We start from the raw sequence: 12,983 nt of genomic DNA on the forward strand, positions 1-12,983 counted from the left end.
AGAAACTCAGATCTCACATCTCGAAAACCTCACAACAAGTTCTCCCAATATTGCAAGGCAATCGGAGAACACGTTCTAGCACAAGGGCATATCTCGGACAAGTCTTGGGTGCAACAATTAGGAGGGAATCTCGTTTGATTTCTGTTCTTTACGCCGTGCATCAAAGGACCCGAGGTTATTTCTTGTTCCTTATCGTTTCTATTGTATTTATGTTTTATGACCATAATCACATGTTTAAATTTACGTTATAGTCCTAAATTTAAAGGGTATTATACGGATGTATACCCACAGCTGACCCCTTTGACTTCAATGCAGCAGTCAAAGCTTCATTCATAGCAATCAGACGATCAATCTCCTCTTAAGACATGTCATTGGGTGTAGGTATAGATTTCTTTGGAGGCATGATTATATAAGAAATAAAACGAAACACATAAGCTTCTGCTTAGGAATTTAGGCATAAGGTTTTTAAATAATGTCCCTGCAAACAAAACATGTGGTTGACTGGACTGGCCCAAGACCAGCCAACCACGGTGACCCTACCTACGGACACCACGGCCCTACACCTCACGGCCTAGCCGTGATACGACCACTATTCATAAAAAAACCTATCATTCTTACCATTAAATTACTACAATTAAACATGGTTTCGGGGTCACATAATTCGCATATCACTAGACATGATATTTCTACTTCATATAACATCCATTCATGTAAATTACATAATTCATGGTATTAACATGTTCATGCTTATTTATATAAACTCATTCAATAACTCAATTCACCACTTGATACATATCATCATCCAATTTACAAAAATTCCAATAATAGCTCATGTATTACACGGCCCTAGGCCAACCATCACGCCACATATTACTTACCTCAATCCGCATCCTGCAACAAAGTTAGAAATTTCTATCTTAAAGAAACAATTGACCCTTAAGACATAAAAAACTTTCTAACTACCCCACTCGTTCAATTTCTCAAGGTGACCGGTTCGAAACTGAAAGGGCCAGAAGTTTGGTGTGAGGGGCCCCTACTCATCCCAAGCCTAAGGGGGCTCCTAACAGTTTCTACCCGGGTTCATTTATTAGACACATCATAAGTTCATTGGGTTCATTTGTTTTAGGCCTGAGGAACGTAGGCTCTGATACCACTTTTGTAACACCCTCATTTATTTAAGAGCCTTACTAGACAATCCTAGATAAATGTAAGTGTTACCATCTCAGTTTCTTGACGCAGTGATTACAAAGGTAAACGAAACCAAAGTACTTTAAAAAATTTAAACGATTAATGGCCTTTATTACAATGTTCCAAACTTAATAACCGTAAAGTAATTAAATACGTCTCGCAGCGGAAATTAAATAAAGTGAATAACAAAAGAATAAATGTCCAAACTAAGTGATCTAGACTCCTAAGTCTGTCGTCCAAGCCTCACGCATTCCGTGCCCCCATGTCAGCCAACTCAAGTACCTGCTATTTAATCTGCTCCCCAATTAACCAGAAATATTAGTTGGTTCACCACAGGACGTCATCAATTAAAGCAACCATCATTTTATTTTGACACAACAAACACACGTCAGCCAAAAGGTCGAGTAGGATATAAAATTCAACAGTTATAAAACACAATAATAAATATGCGTGATATGGAAGTATTCTGGTAGTGGCTATTATGCTGGTGGTGATTGGACCCATAGCCAAGAGGTAAGAGAGCATGGTGGCGAATACGACATTGGCGGAGACAAGACTCGTGAACGAGTAAAACGACATAGTGGGGGATACGATAGCATGACAGGTACCGGTGAACAAGTCCATGGCGGTATTACTGCAACTGCTGTGGAAGTGGTTACCGAGAAGCCCATGCAAGAGGAAGAAAGTAAAGGGTTTTTAGATAGAATAATGGAACATCTTTCTGGAACTGGTGGTGGAACCAAATGACTATCTCTTGTCTTATCACTTGTTGATTTCCTGTTCATTGCATAGTTTCTTTTGGTGTAATTAATCTTGTGTACTTTTTTTGTTGTGTGTGTACTTAATCTTGGGGGTGTGCTCAAGATGAGCAACAAATAGTGTGAAATATATGGCCTTTTTTCGAGTCACAGATGAAACATGTTGATGTCGACGTAAATTTAGTGTGAGAATCAAATGAGGAATAAGTATAAATTTGACTTTGATAAATAAGGGACTTATCCCAGCAAAATATGCAACAAAAAGGATCAGGAACAACTAATCCCAGGAAAAATGTGACGAAAAGGATCAGGAACAACACCACTATACACAGCCAGTTTAAGGCAAATTCTTATTTCAGACCGTCATATCCGTCTGAAAATTTCAGACGGATACCATTTTCTCTCACAAAAAACTCATTTAGGGTGTGAGTGGGAAAGCACATGGGGTGTCCCACCACCCATGTGCTTCTCACTTGTGAGAAGTCTTATTGCGATCTAAAATAAGGCGGTCTGAAGCAAGACGGACTGCCAGTTTAAATATTCTACAAGAAGCTGCAACTATAGCCACTAGCCACCCCAATTAACTATTCTACTAGAAATAGCAAAATGCGTCATGCCGGGTAATACTCATGACTAAGGTTCGATTCTCTGCATCAAAACTGGATTTGTAGCACTGAATTCTTTTGTTGACATCAACACCACCCCTTCGTAGTGTTATATACTCAGAAGTTGCATTTTGGTTCTTTGCGAACACTATTCTTTCCTACTTTGTTCCCAGACCATAACCCCACACAATCAAAGATACAAACCTGATCATCTAGGGATATACGATAACAGAAATCCCTGAGTGGAACTAAATGATGGTGGATACGAGTCTTTTGCTCTATCCATAGACCTCATCAGCTCTCTAATCACATTCTTCAACATATAAACCTCGTCAGCTTGGTGTTTCATTTCCCAATCTTGATTTATACTGCAGATCAAAGGAATTTTTTAGTCGATAAACTGCTTAACTGTAATCAAGGGGTTGAGCAATAAATTGATGTGACGAATTCCTTATTCCTGCAAGCACGGATTACAGCATATTACAGCTCAAGTAGGAAAGTGAAAGCCTAAAAAGGTAAGGGTGCTGCAAGGCAATACTGCAGCAGGCACCAACGCGCAGAAGGAGGAGCTACTACCAGAAACCATGTTGTTTGCCTGACTAGGTGGATATCATGTACCCAAGCCTATGTTATTAATCTTCGATATTGAGGTCATAAACGTGACAAACACACAACACTATTGGAAACAAAATATTTACTCAACAGTTAACAAATCATGATTTTTACTAGTGGATGCACAAGGAAAGCGGCTTGATTTAAAAAGGAAGAATTTGATATATGAAGCTTGCAGTTTGATTTAAAAACATTAAGCCTTATCTCTCACACTCTGTATTCCCACTTTAAATAATCTAAATGTAGGAATATTAGTGATATAAAATTCATGTGTTTGAAGAATGTCTTTGTACACGTGTGATTTAACAACTTTAAGCCTTATATGATTATATCTCACACATCTCTGTATCACCTTACATAATCTACATGTGGGAGTATTTTTGATGAAATTTATGTTTTACAAATATGTCCCTGTACACGTGTCCATATGTCGAGTATTGGGATGTGAGATTGTGATTCATGATGAGTAGACATGTACTTGTGTAAACAAACACCCGTCCCAAGTTCGAGTACCATAGCTCCAAACAAGTGACACTTTAAGCATTAACTAATGGCCAAAATCGAAAGTGCTTTGGTGAGACGAAATGTATAAACACAACAAGTGTGCATCTAGTTGTCGATTTCAGTTGTGGGTCAACTGGAGGTAATCGCCCTTTATTGCTAAGGAAAGGTTACATCCATCTAAATCCTCCCTACCTTACTCGATACAAGAGCCTTTATGAAGACATTGGAGGAAGTGATGCCTATGATGGAGCGCATAAGTAATTTCAGGATAAAAGAAATCTATGTATGAAGCATTCAAAAAGAGCCTGACCTGACTTCAGATTTGAGATTGTCAGAGCAATGTGAGAGAAGTACTTTGACAACAGGGTGCAAATTGATCATTACAAATTGCTCGGAGGTATCTTCTAAACACCAACCACTAAAGCACCATGAATTTGGATTGACAAGAATCATATTCAACATAGAACATTTAGTCTTCAAATCCTTAACCACAGTGCGAAAAGAGTGTTCATCCTTTGCACTCTCTAGAAGCTGACAGGTCAGCATTCTCTCCAATGTATATTTCCTATGCAGGTTGACGCAAGCCAATAAATAAATTCATTAGATGCAACAATTGATATTGAGGTCCGGAAACCTAAAACATCACGCAGATGATTACTACAGAAAAGGAAGCACTAGCAAGAACCAATGAAATTTTACCTGAACAACCCATCCGGTACACTAGAGGAAGAAGAAACTGAAATGTAACATTTAAGTAATCGAATACCGCTGTCTAATGGTTCAGACCCATCAGTGCTAGGAAATGAGCCTAGAACATGGGAACACTGAGGGCAAGAAAAATTAGTCCACTCAATGTCTTTTGAAAGACCAGATGGCGTGAACAAAAAGGCATTACCAAGATAGCAGTTTAGGAACGACTTCTGCTCTTCTTGAAGGTAAAAGGATCCATTAAGCTCTTCGTCCTTGGGGAAAGACTTAGGAGCATCATGTGTACAACAGTGGTTTTCTGACTCAGTATCTTTCTCTAAATCAAAACAAGAGGATGTAAATGATGTCTTCTCATGATCATCAGAAACATTGAAGGCACCATCCATAAAGTGCTCCTCTGATTGGAGTTGCATGGAGCCCTTTTCTGAAGAGGAATCACGTAATATTAAACTCTCGGTAACAGTATCATCGCTAAATTTGCCATCACATTTCCCAACAAGAGACTGTGACAGGGTTTGAAAACCTGTAACATCATCCTTGAAAAGAATTATTGATGCTGAAGTTAACAAGCATGAGCCCTCTGTGCACTTATATAGTTTGACATATTTAGTGACAAGCTTCTCACTAATGCTTCCAAACGAGCAACAGCACGATCCAAACCAATTGTCAGCAACATCAGTCCAGTTCACAGAAGGCAAATCCACCGAACACCTAGAATGTTCATATGAAGCATGATGGTCAAAGAATCTTATGTATGTGCATATAAAATTATACTGTATCGCAACTTAACCAGACATAGGACATTTTCTTTAAAATCTTTCAGCCGTCAACTGATATAATTCATTACCAGAGACAAGGGATCGTTTAAAACATAAACCTATTCTAATATCACAATTTAACCAAGAACACACATCCACACACCACATATCCGCACAACTTGGCAAGGACCAAAAAGAAATTGTCTTGGTCAACTGTTTGGAAACGCAAGTGTACTGAACTTCAAGGTTGTAGTGAGATCGAAAGTCAAGACCTAAGAGCAATTAGAGCAGTTTATACATAGAACATGTGACTTTAATGGGCAAAGTTATTTTTTAGCTTTGACCATCTTCATACTATTCCGAAAAATTTACCGTAACTATTGTTCAATGTTGACATAATTTGACCATGAGAACTGAGAAGGATAAAAAATGGGATATGATTTAGGTTTGCTACATTTGACAAATAATGTAGCGAATTCAAATGAATAGAAGGATTTCTAAATAAGCTAAATCATGCTCTCACTCAAGGTTACCGGATTCGCAATTCGTTAAATTCGCTTTCTTAATTCTAATTCGCAATTCGCTCAATTTAGCGAACAGCGAATTACATTATTTTAAAATTCGGTAATTCGTCGAATCCAATTCGCAAAAGGAAATCATAATTATCCTTTTATATCAACAAAGCTAAAAAAAAATCATACTCCCAAATCAAAATCAAATTAAAGCTAAATCTAAATCTACAATAGTGAATCAAATCATTGTGCTTGGCTTTAAAGTTCAAACTTCGAAATAATCAGGTATCTTGTCTATACTTCAATTTTTCCTGATTTTTTTTTTTTGGTTTTTAACATAATCATATAATTCGCTCATCTCAGTGATTTGGGACGAATTAAGATGAAAACGAATTGCGAATTAATTCGCAATTCGGGGGGGCGAGCGAATTAGGTAACCCTGCTCTCACTATTTTACCAACTTGTAAAGGAATCTCATATTTCAAACCTAACATAGGCACGTGGCAACAGGACAGTCAAGTTCGAAAAACTCAACTACTAAAATATGTTGAAACTCAAGTAACCGTAAGAAGAAAATACTAACCTAACTGAAGTCTTAGTCAACTTAAAGCGACAGCTTCTACAGCAAACATCGACGTCTCCTTCGGTCGTAGTTATTTGAAGAGGATTAGTATGATTTTGACTGTTTCAAGCGGTGTTATGGAGCTTAGTTGTAGGATGTTTGAGATTATTTGGAGGACGGTTTTATGTGTCAAAACGGAAGCTAATTTTGAGTATAAGTGGGCCCGAAGATTTATTAAGCTACCTTGAGATGCGTATGCGAGAATGCTCGAGTAGATTGGTCGTATGATGGAGAAGAATTTCTGCCAGCAACGTTACAGACATTTGCGCGACCTACATTCGACCTACGCGCGACCTACACACAACCCAGGCACGACTAGCGCGCGATAGACATTCGTCCAAGTAGCGCGCAAATACAACTTTTCTAGACTTGGTCTTTTGTCGTGTTATTCTTATCTAGCTCGTTTGTTTTCTTTATTTGACTCGGTTATTTCCGAGACTTGGTTTGACTTTAATTATTTTCAGTTGACTTTCCTTAGAAAGGTATTTAAGCTTATTATCTTAGCCTTATAACGTTATCACGCAGCTTTTATCAAAAAGAAAACCCTATTGTTATTTTCTAGACGATGTGCAATTAATCTTTCCTCTTGGATTCTAGACGATGTGCAACTAATCTTTCCTCTTGGATTCAAGCAATTGAAGCATTGTGAGTTTGAATGTTTTAATTTCTCTTCTTGATTATTGTGAATTGCTTGGTTCTTAATTATATGAATGTTAGGTGTACAACTAGTGAACGATTTCTGCATTCTACCGTTAGTATTGATAATTGAATAGGATATTTATTGATTAACTTTACATCTGTAACATCTAAGAATTAGTATTGAACGGGATACGTTGATATTAGTACTTAAAAGCAATTCACATAAATATCTAAAGTGCAACTGAATTGTATGCACTATTTACCCTCTATCGAATTCTCTAAATCATATTGCTGCTGTTGAATTAGATTGTTAAGGTTGTTTAAGAACGGGATTCGTTTTAATTGACTATTCGTAAGGAGAATTGAATTAGTCATTCACGATACGGTAATCAATATTAGTAATTGAAACCGTTTTACAGTGATCAATTGTTATTGAGTGTGGATATATGCTTGACTCCGAGACCTTTTAAATCATTTAATACACCTTAAAGTCATTAGCTTTATTTATTAATTTGCAATAGCTACCCATTTTAGTTTAGTAGAAAATCAATTCAAAATTCCCCCTTTTTGTTACTACGATCTCTAATTATATTAGAGATGACTTTGCTTACACTTTAATTTGCATAAATTGTTAATCTAATTCTCTTAGTTTCGACCTTTATTTCCGCTCTACTACTGTTTAGTGTTTGGATTTAAGTGATTATAAATTGTAATTTGGGGCATACGACTTTAGCCTGTAAACGTAAGAAGAAAATACTAACCTAACTGAAGTGTTAGTCAACTTAAAGCGACAGCTTCTGCAGTAAACATGGACGTCTCCTTTGGAAGACAACTCCTTGAAATCTAATCAATTAAACAGCAATGAAACTTGAAATAATCAATTCACATTTGGGGATTGGGGATTACATCAATCAAGCCAAAAGCAAAATAAAAGCATAACTGTATACCGGAATCCATAGTAAGCGGTGTAAGAAGTTGATCATCATAGCCCCCGGAATGAAGGTCGGAAATGAAGGATGCAACAATGGGGTGATCAACGGGAAGAAGAAGAGGTATTTTAACCTCAATATGATCATCAAGAGTTCGGAAATGTAATGGAGATTCAAGGTCGACTAAAACCCTAGGTAATGGAACTATAAGACTCACTAAATTTAGGAGATTACGATCACTCCAACTCAATTTCAGGATGGATTTTTCCAAAATTAAATCGATAATGAGTTTGTCACAGTGATTCATTGGATTGAATTGATGAGAAAAGAGGTAAAGTTTAAGTATTGGGATGTGAGATTGTGATTCCCATGTGAATCGCCATTTTCTAGGGTTTTCGCTCGCCATTTATGTGGGTTTTTAATTTTTTTTTGAAGAATCCAATAGGGTTTAATTAGATAAAATCAGCCTCCACCCACTCCCTCACCCCCACCTTCCACCGACAGCTCCAACCCCAGCCCCTCCCAAAACCCCTCCACCCACCTACAATCCCGAACAATATAAAGACACGTCTCCATACTGTTATGACAAAAAGGGCAATACATATCATGACCATTTAGCCGCTTGGCAATGTTCGCCTTCGTAGCTAAACCGTCGTGATATAATTGCCAAAAGAAGACCTTGATTCGAGGGAGGACAGGAAGCTTCTAGATCTTACTCCAAAGCCATTTGTCCCGGGTGAAATTCGATTGTTTTATCCCACCATGATCATCGACAAGCAATTTATAGGCCGAGCGAACAGAATATTTTCCATCTTTCTCGAGGTCCCAACACCAATCATCCACAAGTCTAGCCACACTAACACGGATTTTACAAATTCGCTCTTGTTCAAAAGGAAAGAAAAGAGAACTAACCTTCTGTCGATCCCACCCCGAATCATCCTCACGCAGCAAGTGGGCAACTTTCATCTCCACATCGTTACCAAGCCTAGGAGAAATGACACGTCGCGATTGAGTCTTCGGGATCCAAGGATCCGACCACACCGAAGTGCTCCAAGCATCCTCAATCCGCCGTCTCGCTCCCCTCATAACAACCTCTCTACCTTCCCAAATGCTTCTCCAAGTGTAGCTCGGGTTATGACCAAGCTCCGCATCCACAAAAGATCGATCACCAAAATATTTTCCTTTAAGAACTCGGGCCATAAGACAAGTATCATTTGTCATTAGTCTCCAAGCTTGTTTCCCTAAAAGAGCTTTATTAAACTTAGCAAAATTCCGAAAACCCAAACCCCGCGACACTTAGGCTGACAAATTTTACTCCACGCCACCCACGGCATTTTCCTCCTCCCATTCTCCGATCCCCACCAGAAGGCCGATACCATAGAACGCAAATCGTCACAAATGGTCGAAGGTATCTTGAAAACACTCATGGCGAAAGTAGGCATAGCGTGCGCAACAACCTTGATTAAAGTCTCCTTACCTGCCTTGCTAAAAAGCATCCCTCTTCTGTGGGTTTTGATTGTTCTCCTCCTCCGTTTTTTTTATTTTGAGTTTTTGCCGCCTCCTTTTGATAACAAATTCGGAGTTTGTGTTAGTAGGATGGCAATGAGAATTTAGATGTTTTTCATTTCTTTGTCACATTTTCTCTCTAATACACTTATATTTTAGGTTTAATTCATACGAATAATCCATACTATTACCCATCTTTTCAAAATAATTCGAACTATATTTTAATCTAAAATAAACCCAACTTTCCATACTCTCTTCTCAAAATACACTAGCTTAATTTTGAACTGCTACACCAAGTTAAGATGACCTACTATATCAAAATACCCCCACTGCCTCTCTACGGCCCCCCCCCCCCCCCACAAAAGCACAACTGCCGCCATATTTCCTCATCCATTCTTAGCAAATTGTATGTTGATCTGTGGACTTCTACCGAATTTGTCGATGTCTTCTACATGTTCAATCATCTCTTTCTTCCCCAATTTTCCTCTGTAATTAGACTTTCTGGAGTATTCTTGTATTTTTGGGTGAAGTGCATCAAAGCAAAGCCAAAAGAAGCTTACTTTCAGAAATCAAAGAATTGTACCACTTCCTACTACTAATTTATTTAAGCTTTTTTTTAGCTTTTGTTTCCGATTTCAGGTTAAAGCTAAAATAAATCGCTACCCTGACCTGCCCACTACACTACCTCCCAAATACACCTCCACCACCATCTAACCACCACCTTCGGATCCCAATTCCGCGCCGTCATCATCGAATGACCACGCTCTGACTTTGCCCAGTTTAAACCGACAAAAGACTCAAGAAACCCAATTTTCAAATGCCCATAAAAGCAATTAAAGAACCTTACTATACAAAGAGCATTTTTTAATCGGCATTTTTGAAAATCTTTTATCCCCCAATATTGGTTCATCAATGGTTTACCAAATCATCAATCATATATGATCAACTTTTTATTTTGTTTTTGTCAAGGGATCGAAAATTAGGATTAAAATAGCATAAAGGGACAGGTGGCATTAATCATGTGATTGGTGAGGATGGTGGTGAGATGGGTAGCTTATGGTGGTGTCTGATACGTGCAATTTATATAGACTTTTAGCCTCTTATTGCACGCATTTCTATGCCTTTTTGTATCACTTTGTATTGCAAAATGCCCCGAATTGGCCACTTTGGTTTGTTTTGTCTTAATTGCAGATATGGACCCAAAAGTAGTGGAATCGCATCTTATTCGTCCCATTTAGCATGCATTGTAAGGAGACGGAGATTTAGAGCGGAAGTCGTACTTCGGGATGCGTGAGGGAAGGTCTTATGAAGCTGACCAGACGAGTTGAAGGCTGATCTCAGTGGAAAGTACTCGATCGAGATGTTCTGGAATCCGATCGAGTGTTTTGGCAGAAGTTGAAGGTCGATCGAGTGATTTATATACTCGATCGAAATGTGCTTTTATGGGAATACTCGATCGAGAAGCCTGAAGTGCTCGATCGAACAACTATGCTGGAGAAGTCCTGGACCGAGTGGTCTGAAATGACTCAATCGAGTAGTTTGCTAGATTACACGGGTTATCTAAATCCGTGTTAGGTTTATTTTGTTAATAATTTCGCTCCCCTATATAAGGAAGTGATTATTAGGTCTAAAACATCTCTGGACTCTTAATTACTCATACTCTTAATTACGTTTTATCAAACACTGCTTTACTCTAATTATTGCTGAACTTTTCTCTGCCTCTTTTCTCTCCGGGTTCGAATTCTGTAATCTTTCCTCTCTCTTTAATCTTAATTCTTGTTTGCTCTCATTCATTGCTCTTTTATTAGTTTATGCCCTATTATCATTCCGTTATTATGTCTTTTGTTAGTATGCTTATTGTTATTATTGTTGATTGCATTAAAAACATGAGTAGCTAATCTCCTTATGTTAGGATTAGGGGATCCATGGTAGTATTGAGACGACGTAGTAAATAGACTAGATGATTTACCTGTGAGAATCTGTGACCATAACAATATAACTGTAACATATTAGTTGAGTGCACGCTTCTAAATAACATTAATTCGGCTAACTTTGTTCCTGGATCGGAAGATTGGAATAAACATACCTGCTATGAACAGTAGACTACCCTAATGAGGATGGAAGTTAAGTTAGTGGAAATCTAGGGTGGATAGCGGACCGGAAGGACCTTTCCCTTGCCCTTCTCATAGTAGATTGTCTAGGCTATTTATGACTGAGTCGATAAACTGCCATGGTGAACCGAAATCCTGACATACCTCTTTTATCTGATCACTTAACTTTATTTTCCTACTGTATTGCTCTTATCTTTATTGCTCTTGCCCTTAATCTCTAGTAGTTTAGAAAACAAAATACAAACCCCCATTTATGACTTAGATAGACGGACTTACAGATAGATATCTTGCCTCCCTGTGGAGATCGACCCTACTTATCACTAGCTTCTGTTAGTTATATTTAGGTATTTATTTTTGGTACATAACGACCGTATCAAATTTTGGGGTCTGTCTGTTTTTGCTTCATTTATTTCTTTTGGTCTCAGGGAATTTTTATTCCTTGAGACAGTTCTCACTTATTTCCTTCAATGTTGTGTATGCCCAGGTCAAACAGGTCAGAATTAGTTCCTGCTGATCCTGAGCCAGAGAGATTCTTTCGGCATAGACTAAGACTGCAAAGGAAGATTCAAAAGGAAGACTTGAGTACTTTTGAACCCGAGCTACAACATTTTCTTTTTGCAGAAGATCCGTCTTGTGAAGAAGACAACTCTATTTCTGCTATAAAGCCAGTAAATATGCCTAATATTGCGAGTCACTCAGAGCCCATAGCTCCCTCGATCCCTAAAGGTTTCAGTCTTGCGACCAAGGATAGTAATACTTTCGACATTCGACCGTCCTACATTAATTTGGTCGAACGAAATCTGTACCGAGGCGTGGCGGGTGAAGATCCGCGTAAACATATGGAGGTCTTTACTTACTATTGCTCTACCATTCCCGCCACTAAGGGAGTGACCCAGGATAATATTAAGGAAGTCTTGTTTCCTTTCTCTTTGACCGACGGAGCCCGTGAGTGGCTCACTAATCTTGATCGTACTGCAGCCGGTATCACTGACTGGGAGAGCCTGGCCCTTGCTTTTTATAAAAGGTATTTTCCTCCACAAAGAACTAATCAGCTGAGAGGGAAAATTACAAGTTTTAAGCAGACACCTGATGAGAACTTGTATGAAGCTTGGTGCCGTTTCAAAAGGTTGGTGAGGTCTCTTCCTCACCATGGTTTTGATCAGTGGTTTTTATGCAACCAGTTCTACAATGGGTTGTATGATGACCACCGTGCTATATTGGACGCCTCATCTAATGGGTGATTTCAGAAGAACAATGACGATGATAAGGGATGGGGTATCATAGAAGAAATGGCTACCCATTGTGCTGAGTATGGGAACCCGAGAGGAGGTATTCGTATTGTCTCTTCAGTAGATAGTGCAGTTGTGGCTCAACTGGAAGCCATGAATGCCCGTTTTGATAAGCTAGAGTTGCAAGCTGTTGGTGATCAACAAACGGTTCATGTTGACCAGACATGAAGCCGTTACTTGTGAGAGATGTGGGAGTAATAACGGTCACACTACTGTTGACTGTCTAACAGAGAAGGAGCAAG

The 12,983-nt window shown here is 38.6% G+C and overlaps 1 protein-coding gene and 1 non-coding gene across 4 annotated transcripts; both read right to left on the reverse strand.

The window, feature by feature from the left end:
• Positions 1-1,261: 1,261 nt before the first annotated feature.
• On the reverse strand, positions 1,262-8,367 carry LOC141633995 (uncharacterized). Of its 3 annotated transcripts, XM_074446333.1 has the most exons (6): positions 7,854-8,367; positions 7,668-7,749; positions 4,367-5,086; positions 3,978-4,232; positions 2,756-2,919; positions 1,262-1,482 (listed from the first exon to the last, which is right to left on the reverse strand). In XM_074446333.1, exons 1-5 carry the CDS (start codon positions 8,239-8,241, stop codon positions 2,760-2,762), a joined length of 1,605 nt encoding a protein of 534 aa, XP_074302434.1. In that variant the 5' UTR covers positions 8,242-8,367; the 3' UTR covers positions 1,262-1,482; positions 2,756-2,759. The 3 variants fall into 3 exon arrangements, with proteins under 3 accessions (XP_074302434.1, XP_074302433.1, XP_074302436.1); XM_074446332.1 differs by lacking the exon at positions 1,262-1,482 and having other exon boundaries at positions 2,548-2,919; XM_074446335.1 differs by lacking the exons at positions 1,262-1,482; positions 2,756-2,919 and adding an exon at positions 2,934-3,008.
• A 4,135-nt stretch (positions 8,368-12,502) lies between these two features.
• Positions 12,503-12,608, reverse strand: LOC141636660 (small nucleolar RNA R71). Its single transcript, XR_012541260.1, has one exon. It is a non-coding gene; the product is annotated as a small nucleolar RNA R71 (small nucleolar RNA).
• Between the last annotated feature and the right edge of the window lie 375 nt (positions 12,609-12,983).

Source organism: Silene latifolia, chromosome Y (assembly GCF_048544455.1).
Source record: "Silene latifolia isolate original U9 population chromosome Y, ASM4854445v1, whole genome shotgun sequence".
Classification (NCBI taxonomy): Eukaryota; Viridiplantae; Streptophyta; class Magnoliopsida; order Caryophyllales; family Caryophyllaceae; genus Silene; species Silene latifolia.

Excerpts from the sequence above, each read along its gene's own strand:
- LOC141633995 (XM_074446333.1), bottom strand. The coding sequence starts at position 8,241 with ATGGCGAGCGAAAACCCTAGAAAATGGCGATTCACATGGGAATCACAA. Across the intron at positions 5,087-7,667 it reads TTGACTAACACTTCAGTTAG|GTGTTCGGTGGATTTGCCTT; the intron begins GTTAGTATTTTC and ends TGAACATTCTAG. Across the intron at positions 4,233-4,366 it reads GTACCGGATGGGTTGTTCAG|GAAATATACATTGGAGAGAA; the intron begins GTAAAATTTCAT and ends CAACCTGCATAG.